Source organism: Panulirus ornatus, chromosome 19 (genome assembly GCF_036320965.1).
Source record: "Panulirus ornatus isolate Po-2019 chromosome 19, ASM3632096v1, whole genome shotgun sequence".
NCBI classification, from domain to species: Eukaryota; Metazoa; Arthropoda; class Malacostraca; order Decapoda; family Palinuridae; genus Panulirus; species Panulirus ornatus.
Window position 1 is genome coordinate 56,384,156 of NC_092242.1, and position 16,880 is coordinate 56,401,035.

Below are 16,880 nucleotides of genomic sequence, written 5' to 3' on the forward strand. Positions count from 1 at the left end.
CATACACATATATCCTCTTTGTCAATGTTTCCTTACACAACGTCTTTATGTCCAAACCATTTCAGCACATCTTACTCAGGCCCTCTCCCAATCACACTCTTCTTATTACCGCACTTCTATCTTACCCTGTTATTTCTTACTCCATCATCCTTCCACACACCTATTGTCCTCAGAGATTACAGTTCCAACACAACACTCAGTAGGTGCTACTTCAAGGGGTTGCACATTATTTCAGTAATTTTTCATTGTCTCCTATGGGATCATAATCATTAGTGAAACTAACAAAGAAATAGCAGTATTGACAATTTTCAGTCTTTGCTCATCTGTTTCTTTATATCTCTTTCATGTTGTGATGATAGACATATAATGATTTACTTTCAGCTTGATATTTATTACAGTACAAAACAGACCTAGTCATATTTTTTTTTATATCTTTTTTTCCTCCTTTCATGCTTATTCACTATTTCCTGTGTGAACAAAGAAGTGTCCAGAATAGATGACTGAGCCTTTAAGGGAAAGAAATATTCATTTGGCTCTTTCTTTTATTCCTTCTTTTCTTATCTTGTACAACTTGCCAGAGATACATTGGGAACATTCTTTTTTCCCTTTCCCCAGGGACATAAAAAGTAAACATTATGAAGTCCAAGCACAAACCACTTAGTAACTCTTACTTTGTTTCTGTAATATTCATATATAGATATTATGAGTTAAGCTTCACATGTGTGTTATAAAGTATAGTTGCCACTGGATTTGTTGATCAAGAAACTAGTCAGGTAACTCATAATTTTCTGACCAAGGAGGTTTGTACTTAATGCTTCCATTTACTAGAGATGTACAAATATTTCAAAAGATGTATATGGTAAAAAAAAGTCCAAGAGATGGTTCCCCATGAGTATAGAACCCTCTCCCAGCACTGTACAAGTAGGTAAATACACAAGATCCATTCTGTGTTTGCTGTCACCATCCAGTTGGATGCAAAAGATATAAAGTTCAATTCCCTAACACTGACCAAGCACAGACAAAATATAGATACTTCTCTCTGAGATCTGTGGGACTGCTTGGGGATTATAATAACCCATCTGACTGCTGTAGGATTCCCAAAAAGGGATCCCAAAGTTATAACTAAAACAGCAATAACACCATCATACTTTGAAATCAAAATTCATTTCTTATAAAACTTTATCTTGATTAGGTCTTGAACCATTCCCTTTTACTGATTCACTTTTTCATTACAATGTATTATCTTTGGTTTCCATATTGTAGTTTTTTTTATATGCATCATAGTACACAGCTTAAGTTTTCTTTTTCAGGATCAGCAAGCCATTCTAACTCCATCCTGTGCCTGTATATGTAAGTCCTGCCCTGAAGGAACCAAGCTTTGTCCATCTAGCAACTACTGTTTAAATGAGTCATCTTGGTGCAATGGTGTTGAGGAGTGTTCAGAGGATGAACTTAATTGTGTCACAATGACTCAAGGTAAGTATTTTGCATTGCCTGGTAACTGTTTTTTATCAAGTTGCTCAAGCAGTGCAGTTAAATGGAGTTAATGAATTACATTCGTAGCCTGTAAGACCCAGGTCTGATCTGTAGACCATGAAAAGTCAGCAACATATTAGTCACCATATTTGCACTGCCATTAACTTTGCCGTGATAGAGCAGTTGAACTAAATTGATCCTTTTCACCCCTGTAGTGATCCTTTTTATGATAGGAGAAAGCTTTAATTCTGTCTGTACTCATGGGACCCCATCATCTAAACTTTCTCTACCTTCATAAAACTTTTTAAACCAGTATATAGTATCTGCTTTCACAGCTTCATCACAGCTTATTCCAGTCATCCATGATTCTAATACAGTATTATTGAAATAATTCACACATTTTCTAATACAGTATTATTGAAAAATTCACACATTTTCTAACAAGTTTCTTGATATGACTTCTCACTGCTCAACCTTTGCATCTTTCAAATAACTGTTCTCTCCATCCATCTATCGATAAAACTGATGCCTCATTCCTTCTGAGAACTCCAGTCAGAAGGAATAACCATGGCAGAAAAATTTGGCTGTTGTATTCAAACCCATCCCCTTATCATGCTCCATCCCCTCACACCTCTCCTCAATATTTTTCCTCTCATCCACTCTCAGAATGCAGGCTGTCTTCCCCTCACCATTTTTCCTTTTACCTTGCTTTTCTATTTCCTTCACCAACTAATTTTCATATATCCTCATAACAATACCAAATCTTTTTAAGTTATATTTCATAACCTTCATAGTAACATCATATCCATCTTTTCCTCTGATATCCTACACCTATAATGCACTTCATGTTTCCATGCTCCACTCCATCTGCTGACAGTACTAACCTCTTTCATTTATCTGATTTCAGCAACTTGAGACCTAAGTTGTTTGCATCATTCAGTGTCCATATTTTACCCCTATATATCAGGATTGCCAGAACTATGCTGTCCCTCAGTTACTCATTCTCATTTTTCACTTCTATGATTTTCCCTAAGGGTCCAGTTACCTTCTTCCCTTTGAGAGCTTTCTCCCTTATTTCTTCTTCCTCTGTGCCATGTTCACAAGGTATAGGGCCAAATACTTAAACTTTACTTTCTTCCAGCAGTTCACCACCCCTCCAAACCATGCTATTTTTGTTTATTTGTATGGCATTGCAGAGTCTATCACTTTATTACTATGACCTCTCTCTTACCAGCATTTGCCTTCATTTCTCCCTTTTTACAGTGTGTGAAACATTCACCACCAACTTTAGTTTCTTTTCACTTCCCACCAGCAAAATTGAATCCCACACAGGTAGAATAGTTTTCCGTTACCAGATCGTTCTGTGATTACTATTTATATGTTATGGATTGATAGCTTACACACCATTATTAGAAACTGGTTGGCGAACTTCATAGCTGGCAACCTTGGCAGAGTTGCTCACAATAGCTTCACCTCTAAACCACTTCATCTCTGCAATGGAGTTCCCCAAGGAGCAGCTCTTTCTCTAACCCTCTTTAGTCTCATCATGGATGATCTACCATTATCCTAGCAGAACACAACATGAAGGTCCTTTCATATGCAGATAACCTAACTTTCACTTCAAAACAACACCCTGACTCCACAGTAACAACAACAAGCATGCAGCAGTGCATTACACACTGCATCTTGACAGAAGTCTTCAGTCAGTCTCTTAACCCCTGACAGACATGAATCCAGCTTACCCCCTCCAATCACATGATATGGACTATTAGTCCTACTGAGCAAAACACCAAACGCCAACCATTCTTGGGCATCATATATAGCACACATATGATATACACTTCCCAGACTTATAACCTCAACACAAAAGCAACACACAAACTAAATGCCCTCTGAACACTTAACTGACACCAAATTCAGACAAGAAAAGAATTCCTTAATATCCTCTACGAACAGTTAATCTGCTCCACTTTCAACCATTCCTCACCTGCCTGATCTTCCACATTCTCTAAAGCAGGTAGAACAAAGATGCTAACCACACAAAGTAATGCACTTAAAATAATCAATGGCTGCTTAGCCACCAGAAGCACACAACACCACAATGAAACAAAGGTCCTCCCAATACAGTCACACCTAAACATGCTTAGCATTTATTTCCTTGCAAAATCACTTGAAATAGAAAGATTACCCCTGCCTCACACCTCTGCTCATCTCTAACATGTACTCACAAATCCCTGCAACCCCAACGAACATAACACTGGCAAAGCATACACACCAAACTGACCATACAAATGCTAAACAGCTGTTTCTAAGCTTAATCTTAAACTCCAACCCACTAGACATACACCAGTCAGAAACCATATTCCCCAGATGAATGAGCTACACTTTCCCATCAATTAGTGAATATTGTGTGTTTCAAATGTCGCGTCCAGTATGGATGATGTTTTGGTCAGTGGAAGAGACTGTCCATTGAAGAAGCCAGGAGGGAGTGAGCTGGATTTGTCTGTCTTGTGTTAAAAGAGTGATTGAGGACTTATGTGAAGATGCAAAAAAAAAAAATTCTGGGTGAGCCATTGTTCCATTTGTGTAATGTAGTGCTGCATGTTTGACGTTCCTACTGTGGTGTATGGATGTTCTGATGTGAATTTAAGGTTTTTTGCATATGAAACAATCTTGTTAAGGTTTGCAAGACCTGTTGGGAAGGGATTGAAGAGAACAAGAGAAAGGCCTGCTCCTTGGGGAATCCATTCTGTAGTGTTAGTGTTTTGTAAGTGAGGTCATTGTGAGTGACTCTGGCATGGCATCCAGGTGTGAAATTAGTCAGTTGCTTTTCATCATTGTTGTGAAGGAAGGGAAGGAAGGTGTCAAGTATTTTTTGTGTGGATGTCCTGGGAACACTGTCAAGTACTTTGTTGATATCTAATGCCACTCATACTCTGCAGGAGAGGGACTGTGGTTGGTTAAATTTTTCTAGGATATGTTGTGTGAGCTCAGTGTGTAGTGTAGTTGGTATAGTGTTTGGGTCTGAAGCCATGCTGTGTAGGTGAGAGTGTAATGTTTTGTTTGATTCTGTTGTGGCTCATTTTTTCATTTAGTTTGGATACTAAGGATAAAATGATATAGGACAGTAGGAGGGGGGGGGGAGGGAGCTGGGTGGTTTGGGGGTCAGGATTCCATATGTTAGGGATTTTGTTGTATGGCCAGGAGTAGTAGAAGATATCTACAGGTGTGTGGATTGCAAATTTGCTATAGCATTTTATATGAAAGTTTGATATAATGTCAGGGCCTGTTGCAAGAGACTTCTTTAAGGTTTTAGTTGCACAGTTTGTGTCATTGGGTATAAAAGGTGGATGGGGCATTCTTTCTAGATGGATTTTGCGTCAGTTTTTCATGACTTTCCTGTTTAGGGATGAGTTTGGTTTGTAGCTAGTTTTTTCAAAGGAATTTATCATGATTATGTAAGTGTTCTTTGAGTTAGGGGATTTCATTAGAATGGTTCAGGAGTGCTTTATGAATCGCGGCTAGACAGGTGTAATAAGAGTGGATTTTCTTTAATTTGTGCCAGAGTTAGTTACTGTGGGTCTTGTATTGACTTTGTTGTGGAGAGATTGGCAATTTTCTGTTGTCTTTCAATGATTAAGTTAGTTTTGTTTAGAGATAGGATTTGTTCTCTGATTTTTGTTGATGGAGAGTGGTTTTGTTTGAGTTGATTTCTTTGCTGTATGAGGTTTATAGCTTTTGGGGAGAAATTTGGGTTGTATCTGGGGTAGGGAAGAAAGAAGTCTATCTCTATATTCCATGCATGTTGTAGAAGGTGATTAAAGGAGGGCAGAGCAAGGGACTCTAAACCCTTCCCTTCTTGCATTTTGATTTCTAAAAGACAGAACAGATGAAAGTGCCAAGCAGGGATTGCTCATCTTCTTCAAAGGCTCAGGCTGGGGTGTCTAATTGTGTGTGAATGTAACCAGGATGAGAAGAGAAGAGACACAGGTAGTGTGTTTGAGAAAAGAAATTTGAATGTTCTTGCTCTGAGGGAAACAAAGCTCAAGGGTAAATGGAATGAATGTCTTGGAAATGTCTTAGATAAAGTCAGGAATTGGTGAGAGGGCAATAGCACTACTCCTGAAGCAGTGGGAAGCAGTGGGATTGTGTGTAAGAGTGTGAAGTGAATTCTAAACTGATATGGGTTTTAACTATGCCCTCAGTCATTCTGTTCCATTCATCCACCCCTCATATTATGAAAATGTTTCTTACCTCCTTATTGATGTTTTCTATTTGATTTTGTGTTATGTATTATGGTTGCTCTGTCCCTATGTCTCTCAAAGAACTATTTACTGTCCACATTATTGATCACTTTTGAAGACTTAGAGGTTGTGATAAGGCCACCCTCACTCTTCTCTCTGCCAAGGTTGGTAGATTTGAAGGCTCCAGACTTTTTCCTGTAACTCAGCTTTCTTATTTCTTGTACCATCTTTGTTACCCTCCTCTGAACCTTTTCAATGAGATGTTTATTCTTCTTTAGGTGCAATTACTCAAGCTGAGAAGCATATTCAAGTTTTGGCCTTATGTAGGGTATGAGTGTCTTCCTGAATATTTCCTCATCCATTTACTTGAAAGCTACATTGATTTTTGCCAGCAGACAGTTTGTCTCCTTAAATGTTCTCCTAATATGGGACTCTGGCAACAGGTTAGGGATAATGCCAACTCTCAAGTCCTCAAATGCAGAACTTAGAAGCTTATTTCTTACTAGCTTAATACTCAGGTTGATGCCATCTTTCACTTTGTCCTATCATCATTACTTTGTCCTATCATCATTGCAATTTCTTGGGATGAATACCATCAGACATGCTTTAGACCAACTTTTGAGTCTCAAGATCTCCTTGTAGCTGATGCAACCCTCTTAGCTTTTCACTTCCCACATTACCTTTGGGTTATCTGCAAACATATTCAGGTAGGATTACTTACATTAGTGTATCTCTTAACCAAACACTATGGCACTCTGATGGTCACCTCATCCCTTGTGAAAAAGGCTCCATTTTTTCCTCCCACGGAGATAATATCCTGTCTGTCATAGGAATTTCCTTCTTATTCTTGTCTGGTGATCCAGCTTCATAATCAGTCTTAAATGAAACACATTATCAAAAGTTTTCTTGATGTCTGAGAATGAGCTCACTCATGGAACTCCAAGAGGTTAGTTACACATACCTCCTTTCCCTAAAACCATGCTCTCTTTCACTTAGGACATTTCTTCCTTGTAGAAAGCCTTTCACTTTCTTTCTGATAATTTTTTCCCAGAACCTTACATACCCTACTTGTTAGTGAAACAGGTTGTTGTTAAATGCTTGTTTTTGCTCTCCTTTCTGATATGTGTATAGGTATGACATTTGCCCTTTTCCATTCCTTTGGCACTTTGCTTGTCTCCATGTGGGCATGCTTTCATGCTTACAGGACATAAGAGGAGGAGAGAAATTCTGGTTTTGATTAATAAAAATCTCTTCTCTCCAAGGTAGTTTCACGTGAGCAGTTTTACCTGTTTTTCGTGCTCTGCCTGGCTTGCCCCTCTTTTAGGAAAACCTTTTCTCTGTGCATCTTGGTGGCCACTTTAGCTGATGCCACAAGTGATGATTGTGAAACCCTAGATTTTTGGGATATGATGGGAAAGTGACATCAGCCTGGTGGTAGTCACTGATTAATGAAGATCAAACCCCATTAATTGAGTAAAGGTTCAGGTGAATCGAGAATGGACTGAAAAGGATGGGCAAAGCAGAGCTTCCTTGCCAAATGTAAGTGGAATAAAGGATATAAATCCAGCATTGCCTTAGGAATATTTCATGCCCAGTGGGCACCATCTTTGGAGAGACAAGGATTTTTTTAATTCTTTAACACAATTATTTAATTTGTATGGTTTAATATTTTATAAAAACTTCGTTTTACTGTAATCTTGAATTCAGACAGTTCAACCAACTGAATACCTCTGACATTCTTTTGGCATATTTTTCAGGACCAGTTATTAATGTCACAACAGCTGCCCCACCTGGTCTCCCACGAAATCTTACAGCAGTATGTAAATTGGAGGGCCAGAGCTTCACTTCCTTTGATGACTCTACATATGAGCTGGACTTGTGTCATCATATCTTGGCTGAGGACAAGATCAACAAAGATTGGATTGTGTCTGGTAAGAAAGTATTTAGGAGCAATTGTATGCGCAAAGATTAATGCAACAGTTAAACTCCCTTAACATCTTTTGTCTAGTTATTAGATCTAGGATGCTTGTATTGTCATCAGACAGGTTGTAGGTTCAGTGGTATAAGTAGTCCATAGAAAAACTACAAAGGGGATACCTAAAGGATTGGCCATTCCTTGAATTCCATGACAATAAGTAACATTTGAATTAGATTTTTTCAAATCACAGATAACAATCTTTCTGGTAACCGTAGACTGAGTCCCAAACATTCTGTAAATCTAAATGTGTTTTAGTGTACTCGCCATGGATTTTATATGTTCATTTTATGTAAGATATGTATGTAGATACAGTATATACTATATGAGTTACTGAAAAGGTATTTGTCTTACTCATACTAGAATTTCTGTGTCTTTCTTCGTAACTTGTACGTATATTGAACGCTATGGTAGAGTTTGTCAGTTACAAGATTGAGTGTTGGTAGTGGGATTAGGCACAACTGTACCCTTTTAGGCATAACAAATGAGAGCTTATCTTAGTAAGCTTAGTTTCCACAACTCAGATAATATCAGTTGCTTTATGAAATCCTTGATTTCCAGATCTTTACCATTAACAGTTGATCCATCAACATTTGAATGAATTACATTTTGTCAAACATTACCAACGGCAAACGCTCTTACCCTCCCTGCAGTTCTAGCAGGGCTCTATCATCCTCTTGCCACATGTGATGTCTCCATCATGCCTTTAGAATTCTTAGTTTATCTAATGCTTCCTTGCTTGAGGACTCGAAGTTAATACAACCAAAACTGGCACACCTTTACATCTTGATTATAACCTTGTATTCTTCCCTTGTCTTTTATCAGAGAAATTGCCTCTGGCAATCCCATAGCCTCCAACAGTCTTTCGATATGCATTTCTTCTTTATTTTTTCTGTCTTCCATATCTAGTGTATGATCTTCTTAGCCAGAAAAATCAATGATTTACATCTATCAGCCTCCTGCTTTACTGAAAAATCTAATTTTGTAGCCACCCACTTTTCACATTGATTCCTTAGTGTAGTAGTGTTGATCTTTGTGTCTCATACTTTCTCTTCAATCTCTCTTTTGACTATGAAGCACTGTTTCTGTTTTCTCTGTACTTTTATAAACTTTCCATCAACCAGCTCATGTGTTTCCTTGATTTTTTCATCTCTAATAATGCATATCAATCTTTTTATCACTGTTCGATTTCATGTGTAACTCTGTCACCCAGGTCCATGTTCCTCTCCCTCACTTTTCACATTCTGTTGCTTAGCTTCTGAAATTGCTCTTTCTAATCTTCTCTGCCCTCTGATTTTGTCAGTCTCGGCTTGTGTATTAGTCCTTTTTCTGAACAGCTTTCAGTATTATTCCAGTCAATTCTGTATGTGCTTTCGCCCATACCTCTATGAAAGGCTCCTGGTAATACTCCTGCAATCCCTTGACCAATATTATCAATAGATTTTTTTTCCTCTCTGATTGTTCAACCTCTAGTACATCCAGAGAAGACACATCAGACTTTGTCTTCTTTTTAATGGCTTCATATTTCCTCTGATTGTGTATCTCCTTAACCCCCACCGCTAAACTGTGATTCTCTTCCTGTCTAGTGTCATGACTCCCTTGACGATCTTTGAAATACTTCCTCATTTTTTAAACTCTAGTTCTAGTTGTGTTATCATCTGATTTTGCTCCTTTACAAGTTCCCATAATAACCCCAAACATTTTCTTTCTGGTGTTTTCATGTCTAGCCTTTTTTTTTCCCAGGTCTGATTTTAACTAATTGGATTTAGTACATTCCTTTAACTTGAGTCCATTCTAGACATTTTTTGGCTCAGACAGTGCTTAGGGTCTTAAATTATCCCTCTCAGTAATACTAGTCACAGTACTGAAGCTAATCAAAATAGATAATCCTACAATCTGTGGAGAATTTAGATGTTCAACGACCATATTGTTGTCTTTTGGTTACATTGAAATAAAAAATTTTGCTTCCTTTTGGTAAGCTGCACTTTCATACACTAATTTACTACAGTTGTTCCTTTCACAGTGTCATCCACTCATTGTCTTACAAATTGGGTCTCCTTAAAAAGAGACAAATAAAAGAAAGAAAAGATCTTGATTCACTTCAGTTGGTAATGCTCCATTTGATTTGAACCTGGGAAGTTTCCACTTCATTACCATTTAAACTTACAAAATTTGGCACTCTGAAACTAAATATCTATTGCTTATACATTAGTGTCAGAAGAAGGGACAAGGAGAAAGGGGAGACCATATTGGAGATATAAGGAGTTTCTCTCTGGTATTGAATAGTTCATTTGAACAGTCTCCATAAAGCATGGGTACATTATGCTGCCTTTTCAACCACTGTGTTTAAACCTTCCTGTAAGCCAGTGCTCCCTCTTATCTTATGCTCATAGGGTTCTGCCTCCAGTAAAAAAAGTAGGTCACCATACATGAGAATAGGCATTTATCAACTGATAACTGTGATCCATGGTTTCCTACAAACATTGGTATATCACAAAATGGCCATAAATGTTTATAAACTTGGTTAACTGGGATTGCCCTGTCCCACTGTAGCTAGTTTAGTTTATTTAGGACCTACATATATTATATTATGAATAATTTGATTATGTTGCTTGCATTACACATGACAGCAAGAGAATGGATGTGAGCAGATATAGCTTTTCTTGGTACTACATTGCTAATGCGGAAAACTGCAATCAAATATTAAGAAAATTTATGTTTTGCCTAACACTTAAATATTTGGATTTCAGTTAAAATGAACTTATTCAATTGTTATAGGCAGAAATCTAAAGGTTCTTTTAAGGATCTTGCTTTGACAGTTTGTTTGTATATTAAAGAAATCTTGCGTCATTTTATGCTCTTTCTTTCTTTCATATGTGTTCATCATTTTCCATATTAGCAAGTTAGCACTGGGAACAAACAAATGAAAGCACTCATTGGCTCATCCATTCTCTAGCTGCCTTATGTTGCATTATATTACCAATAAATTAATTGATACATGTTGGAGCCATAAACTTCAAATGTAGTTTCAGTGTGTCACTCATATTTCATACTTAGGTGGCTGAGTGGGTTATATGGAGTTTGGTATAAGTGAGAATGGAATTTCTTTCACAAGCAAGGGAAATAAGGAGTGAACAGACAAACTGAATGTTTTGATCTTATCTTGTCTATTTATTAGAAAATGAGACTACAGAGACTTTTACAAAGGAATTTATTAGCAAATGAGACTACAGAGACTTTTACAAAGGAAATACTTAATACTTCCATACCTATTTCATGCATAACTGTACATAATAGTGATGGAAATAGGAATAATGGTCTTTGAAAGGATATGAAATTTTAGAATCCTCAGCAGAGCATGGTATGCAATTGTGTGCATGAAGCAAATTACGTATATGGATGGATTTTTCATGATAGTGATTAAAAGCAACCAATCTAAGATTGTTTTTACATCACTGCTTTCAGCATCTTTCACTTTTGGATGACAAATAAGTTACATGTGCTTGAATTGTTACCTACTATTCTAAGCATTGATTATTACAGATATGATACTAGCCTCATGATATATCTGCCTATCTGTTTTTGGCAGTGCACACCAGATGTGTTAAGAATAAAATCTGTGGTCGCTTCTTGAACATAACCCGAGGCAGGAAGCAGCTCCTTCTTCATCAAGATTTAAGTATTAGTTGGAATGGAAACAGCTATACTGTGGCACAGGTATGTTTGGAATGGATGAGTTTACATAGTTTCTAATATGTTATCATATTCTACTGGACCATTTCTATATCCTCATATAACTAAATTGATATTGATTTCATTTCTAGCACTAGATGGTATACTAACAGTATTTGCCTAAAATTCACTTAAGTTTCCCTTTGAATTATGGCAGCCAATGCTATTGGTATTTTACAAATAGTTTTTGATAAATACAGTTTTTAATAGTGATACTAAACTTTATTATTTCAATAGGCTCAGCGCATTGGCTCTTCAACCAAAAGTTTCACCATATCTCAAGCTGGCAATTCTATTTACTTTGAATCAAAACACCCCACCTTCAGTGTTCGCTGGACTATGGAGATGAATGTAATGATCACCGTAAGTAATTATCTCAGGCGTTCATAATAGTCTTCAAGCAAAGCCTGAGAATCTGTTTTGTATTTATTTCACCAATACAATAACCCTCCTGTATGCACATATATCAAGTCATGATTTTAGCATACAGGTCTCTACATATACATGAGTATTGGCATTCTGTAAGTATCATTTCCTCCTTTTTATATCTGCCAGCTTTTTTATACATATGTGCCTCATACCTCTTAAATAACTCATCATAATTATTTGATCTTTCATTCTCTTAATGTTTTAATTACCTTATCCCTTTACCCTTCCAGTAGGTGTACATTTTTTAATCATACATGCAGACTGCTAATCTAAACTGTATCCCTCTACCTATATGTCTGATGCCTGTTCCAATTTATCATGAATTTCAGCTGAATGCACTTTTTGTTCAAGTTTGTTTTTGAGAACAATATCATACTTTTCCCAACAGGATTTGGCCAGAGAGCAAGGGAAATGAGATATCCCAATTCTCTTTGGGAATGATGAACCAGAACTCATAAACACTGTGTAGATGATTCTAACATCTATCTTTGTTTGACAAGAATATTTAAGGCATAAATCACTGCTTGTCTTCATCTTCCTATTCCATGAGTTCAAACCCAGATATATTAGACGCTTAATCCAATGATTAAAGCCCCCAACACACACACACACAGAAATGCTTTCCTTGATAAAAGAAAGAAGATTGGTGTTTATAACCAGTAAATAAGGGAGGATGACCAGTTATGGTTATGTTTGACTTGGGGTCATCAAGAAGCCAGAAAGTATTTAGAAATGCTAAGAATCTTAAAGGCAAGATGAAATTTAGTAGGATTTCCATCAAATGTGAGAAATCAGAGGATCAGAGAGTAAAGCAGATTACAGTCAAAAGACTAAAGAATTGAGGTGTCACATGTGGCAAGAGGATGGAATAATCCAGCTAAAACTGTAGGGAGAGCAGGAGGGGTAGGAGATGCTAATGTCAGCCTGAAAGTTTTCTATTCAAATGTTGATAGATTAATAGTTAGTGGTAAAGAGCTGGAATTTAAGGATTTTAGAAGAGAAAGTGCACATGATGATATAAGACTTGTGGAAACGAAGCATGCCAAAAGGATAAGTTCCCACCTGTTCTGCCCAGAGGAGTACATAATCGCAAGAAAGGAGAGAGAGGGCAAAGTAGGGGAAGGATTAGCCGTCATTATAAAAGACTGCCAGAAGTTTCAAGAAATGGTGGAAGATGGTCTATTCAGATAATACATAAGGGAAACAATAAGCTTAGGAAAGAAGAAGAGCATAGTATTGTTGTTTTTATTTAGAGCAAATATACAATGACAACTTTGATGGAACAATCAGGATGGTGCATGAAGCTGTGAAACACACTTGTTAGAGTTAGGACATTGCTGATAATGGGGATTTCAGTTATAAAGAGATAGTTTGGGGAATTTGGACTCTCACTGTGCTAGGGGGTAATGGAGACACAAGTTTTGGGGTGTATACAGAAAAATTTCCTGCACCAGCATGTCATGGAGGACACTACGATGAAAGGGACTGATGCACCATAATTACTTGACCTTATCTCCCCTCAAACTAGCAAGGATATTAAGAACTTTATATATGATACACTAGTTGGAAGAAGAGATAAGGTAATGTAAGTTTTGATGTGTGGTAAAAGAGGACATTAAGATTGTAAGGGTGAGTCAGAAAATAAAGAAGATACAATTGTGAAAACTACACAAGCCTCAATAACTTCTATGGGAACATAGGTTGGGATATGGAATTCAGTAGCCAGGAGCCAGGGCAATGTGTTGTGAGGTTCTGTGAAATTTGTAGTGAGAGAGTAGAGGCATGGGCACCATTAAGCCTCAAATACAGAGGGAATGGTATGAAAGAGGAAGGAATGATTTAATAAAAGATGTCATAAAGAAAAGGTTGTTTAATTTGTTTATGGATGGGGTTGTTAGGGAGGTGAATGCAAGAGTTTTGGAAAGAGGGGCAAGTATGTAGTCTGTTGGGGATGAGAGAGCTTGGGAAGTGAGTCAGTTGTTGTTCGCTGATGATACAGCGCTGGTGGCTGATTCATGTGAGAAACTGCAGAAGCTGGTGACTGAGTTTGGTAAAGTGTGTGAAAGAAGAAAGTTAAGAGTAAATGTGAATAAGAGCAAGGTTATTAGGTACAGTAGGGTTGAGGGTCAAGTCAATTGGGAGGTGAGTTTGAATGGAGAAAAACAGGAGGAAGTGAAGTGTTTTAGATATCTGGGAGTGGATTTGGCAGCGGATGGAACCATGGAAGCGGAAGTGGATCATAGGGTGGGGGAGGGGGCGAAAATTCTGGGAGCCTTGAAGAATGTGTGGAAGTCGAGAACATTATCTCGGAAAGCAAAAATGGGTATGTTTGAAGGAATAGTGGTTCCAACAATGTTGTATGGTTGCTAGGCGTGGGCTATGGATAGAGTTGTGCGCAGGAGGATGGATGTGCTGGAAATGAGATGTTTGAGGACAATGTGTGGTGTGAGGTGGTTTGATCGAGTAAGTAACGTAAGGGTAAGAGAGATGTGTGGAAATAAAAAGAGCGTGGTTGAGAGAGCAGAAGAGGGTGTTTTGAAATGGTTCGGGCACATGGAGAGAATGAGTGAGGAAAGATTGACCAAGAGGATATATGTGTCGGAGGTGGAGGGAACGAGGAGAAGAGGGAGACCAAATTGGAGGTGGAAAGATGGAGTGAAGGAGATTTTGTGTGATCGGGGCCTGAACATGCAGGAGGGTGAAAGGAGGGCAAAGAATAGAGTGAATTGGAGCGATGTGGTATACCGGGGTTGACGTGCTGTCAGTGGATTGAATCAAGGCATGTGAAGCGTCTGGGGTAAACCATGGAAAGCTGTGTAGGTATGTATATTTGCGTGTGTGGACGTATGTATATACATGTGTATGGGGGTGGGTTGGGCCATTTCTTTCGTCTGTTTCCTTGCGCTACCTCGCAAACGCGGGAGACAGCGACAAAGCAAAAAAAAAAAGAAAAAAATAAAGAAAAGGAGCATCGAGGTGTGCATTGGTAAAAATACAGATGGCATTTTACCCCACTAGCATTGGCAAGGTGTAAAAGTTCACTGAATGAATAAATGATGATATGAAAAGAACGTAGAAGCTTTGAAAAGAGTATTGTGGGCAAGGTAGCTGAATATTCAAAGCTGCTCCATAGATTTTTCAGTAGGCAGTTGTCAGTTATGGAGCAGCCAGTCACGCTAAGGGAGTCAGAGGGATGCATCATATAGGATGATGTAAGGGTATATGAAGAACTGAACAACAAGTTCAAGTGTTTTCACAGAGGAAGACACTACAACCCCAACACCAATGAGATAGAATGGAGAGGAGGTTTTGGAAATTCTTGAGATAACTAGAAGAGATATTAACAGAATATTAAAGGGACTTTACCCATATGAGGCTCATTGTCTTGGTGAAATTTTTTCATATGTGCTAAAGAGATATGCAGATACTTTTGATAGACCACTTGAATTAATGTTCAAGATGTTACTGTAGAGAGAAATAGTGCCAAAGAAAAGGAAAAGGGCAAATGTCATTTATTATTTCTATTATTTATCATACATCATTGCCGTTTCCCGCGTCAGTGAGGTAGCACCAGGACATTTCATTTGCAACACATCCACCCTCCTCTGTACAACCCTATCTATTGCCCATGCCTCGTAACCATATAGCATTGTTGGAACTACTTTTACTTCAAATGGACCATCCACTCATGTACACATATATATATATATTTTTTTTTCTTTTTTTGCTTTGTCGCTGTCTCCCGCGTTTGCGAGGTAGCGCAAGGAAACAGACGAAAGAAATGGCCCAACCCACCCCCATACACATGTATATACATACGTCCACACACGCAAATATACATACCTACACAGCTTTCCATGGTTTACCCCAGACGCTTCACATGCCCTGATTCAATCCACTGACAGCACGTCGACCCCGGTATACCACATCGATCCAATTCACTCTATTCCTTGCCCTCCTTTCACCCTCCTGCATGTTCAGGCCCCGATCACACAAAATCTTTTTCACTCCATCTTTCCACCTCCAATTTGGTCTCCCACATCTCCTCGTTCCCTCCACCTCCAACACATATATCCTCTTGGTCAATCTTTCCTCACTCATTCTCTCCATGTGCCCAAACCATTTCAAAACACCCTCTTCTGCTCTCTCAACCACGCTCTTTTTATTTCCACACATCTCTCTTACCCTTACGTTACTTACTCGATCAAACCACCTCACACCACACATTGTCCTCAAACATCTCATTTCCAGCACATCCATCCTCCTGCGCACAACTCTATCCATAGCCCACGCCTCGCAACCATACAACATTGTTGGAACCACTATTCCTTCAAACATACCCATTTTTGCTTTCCGAGGTAACATTCTCGACTTCCACACATTCTTCAAGGCTCCCAGAATTTTCGCCCCATCCCCCACCCTATGATCAACTTCCGCTTCCATGGTTCCATCCGCTGCCAGATCCACTCCCAGATATCTAAAACACTTTACTTCCTCCAGTTTTTCTCCATTCAAACTTACCTCCCAATTGACTTGACCCTCAACCCTACTGTACCTAATAACCTTGCTCTTATTCACATTTCCTCTTAACTTTCTTCTTTCACACACTTTACCAAACTCAGTCACCAGCTTCTGCAGTTTCTCACATGAATCAGCCACCAGCACTGTATCATCAACGAACAACAACTGACTCACTTCCCAAGCTCTCTCATCCCCAACAGACTTCATACTTGCCCCTCTTTCCAAAACTCTTGCATTCACCTCCCTAACAACCCCATCCATAAACAAATTAAACAACCATGGAGACATCACACACCCTTGCCGCAAACCTACATTCACTGAGAACCAATCACTTTCCTCTCTTCCTACACGTACACGTGCCTTACATCCTCGATAAAAACTTTTCACTGCTTCTAACAACTTGCCTCCCACACCATATATTCTTAATACCTTCCACAGAGCATATCTATCAACTTTATCATATGCCTTCTCCAGATCCATGAATGCTACATACAAATCCATTT

The 16,880-nt window shown here is 38.4% G+C and overlaps 1 protein-coding gene across 2 annotated transcripts in view; it reads left to right on the forward strand.

The window, feature by feature from the left end:
• Positions 1–16,880, forward strand: part of LOC139755522 (hemocytin-like) — a 420,053-nt gene that overhangs the window by 249,382 nt on the left and 153,791 nt on the right. For both annotated transcript variants that reach the window (XM_071673909.1, XM_071673910.1), the window contains 4 exons: positions 1,311–1,476; positions 7,478–7,651; positions 11,285–11,412; positions 11,665–11,790. In XM_071673909.1, coding sequence (XP_071530010.1) covers positions 1,311–1,476; positions 7,478–7,651; positions 11,285–11,412; positions 11,665–11,790 — 594 coding nt within the window. The remainder of the gene's footprint in view (positions 1–1,310; positions 1,477–7,477; positions 7,652–11,284; positions 11,413–11,664; positions 11,791–16,880) is intronic.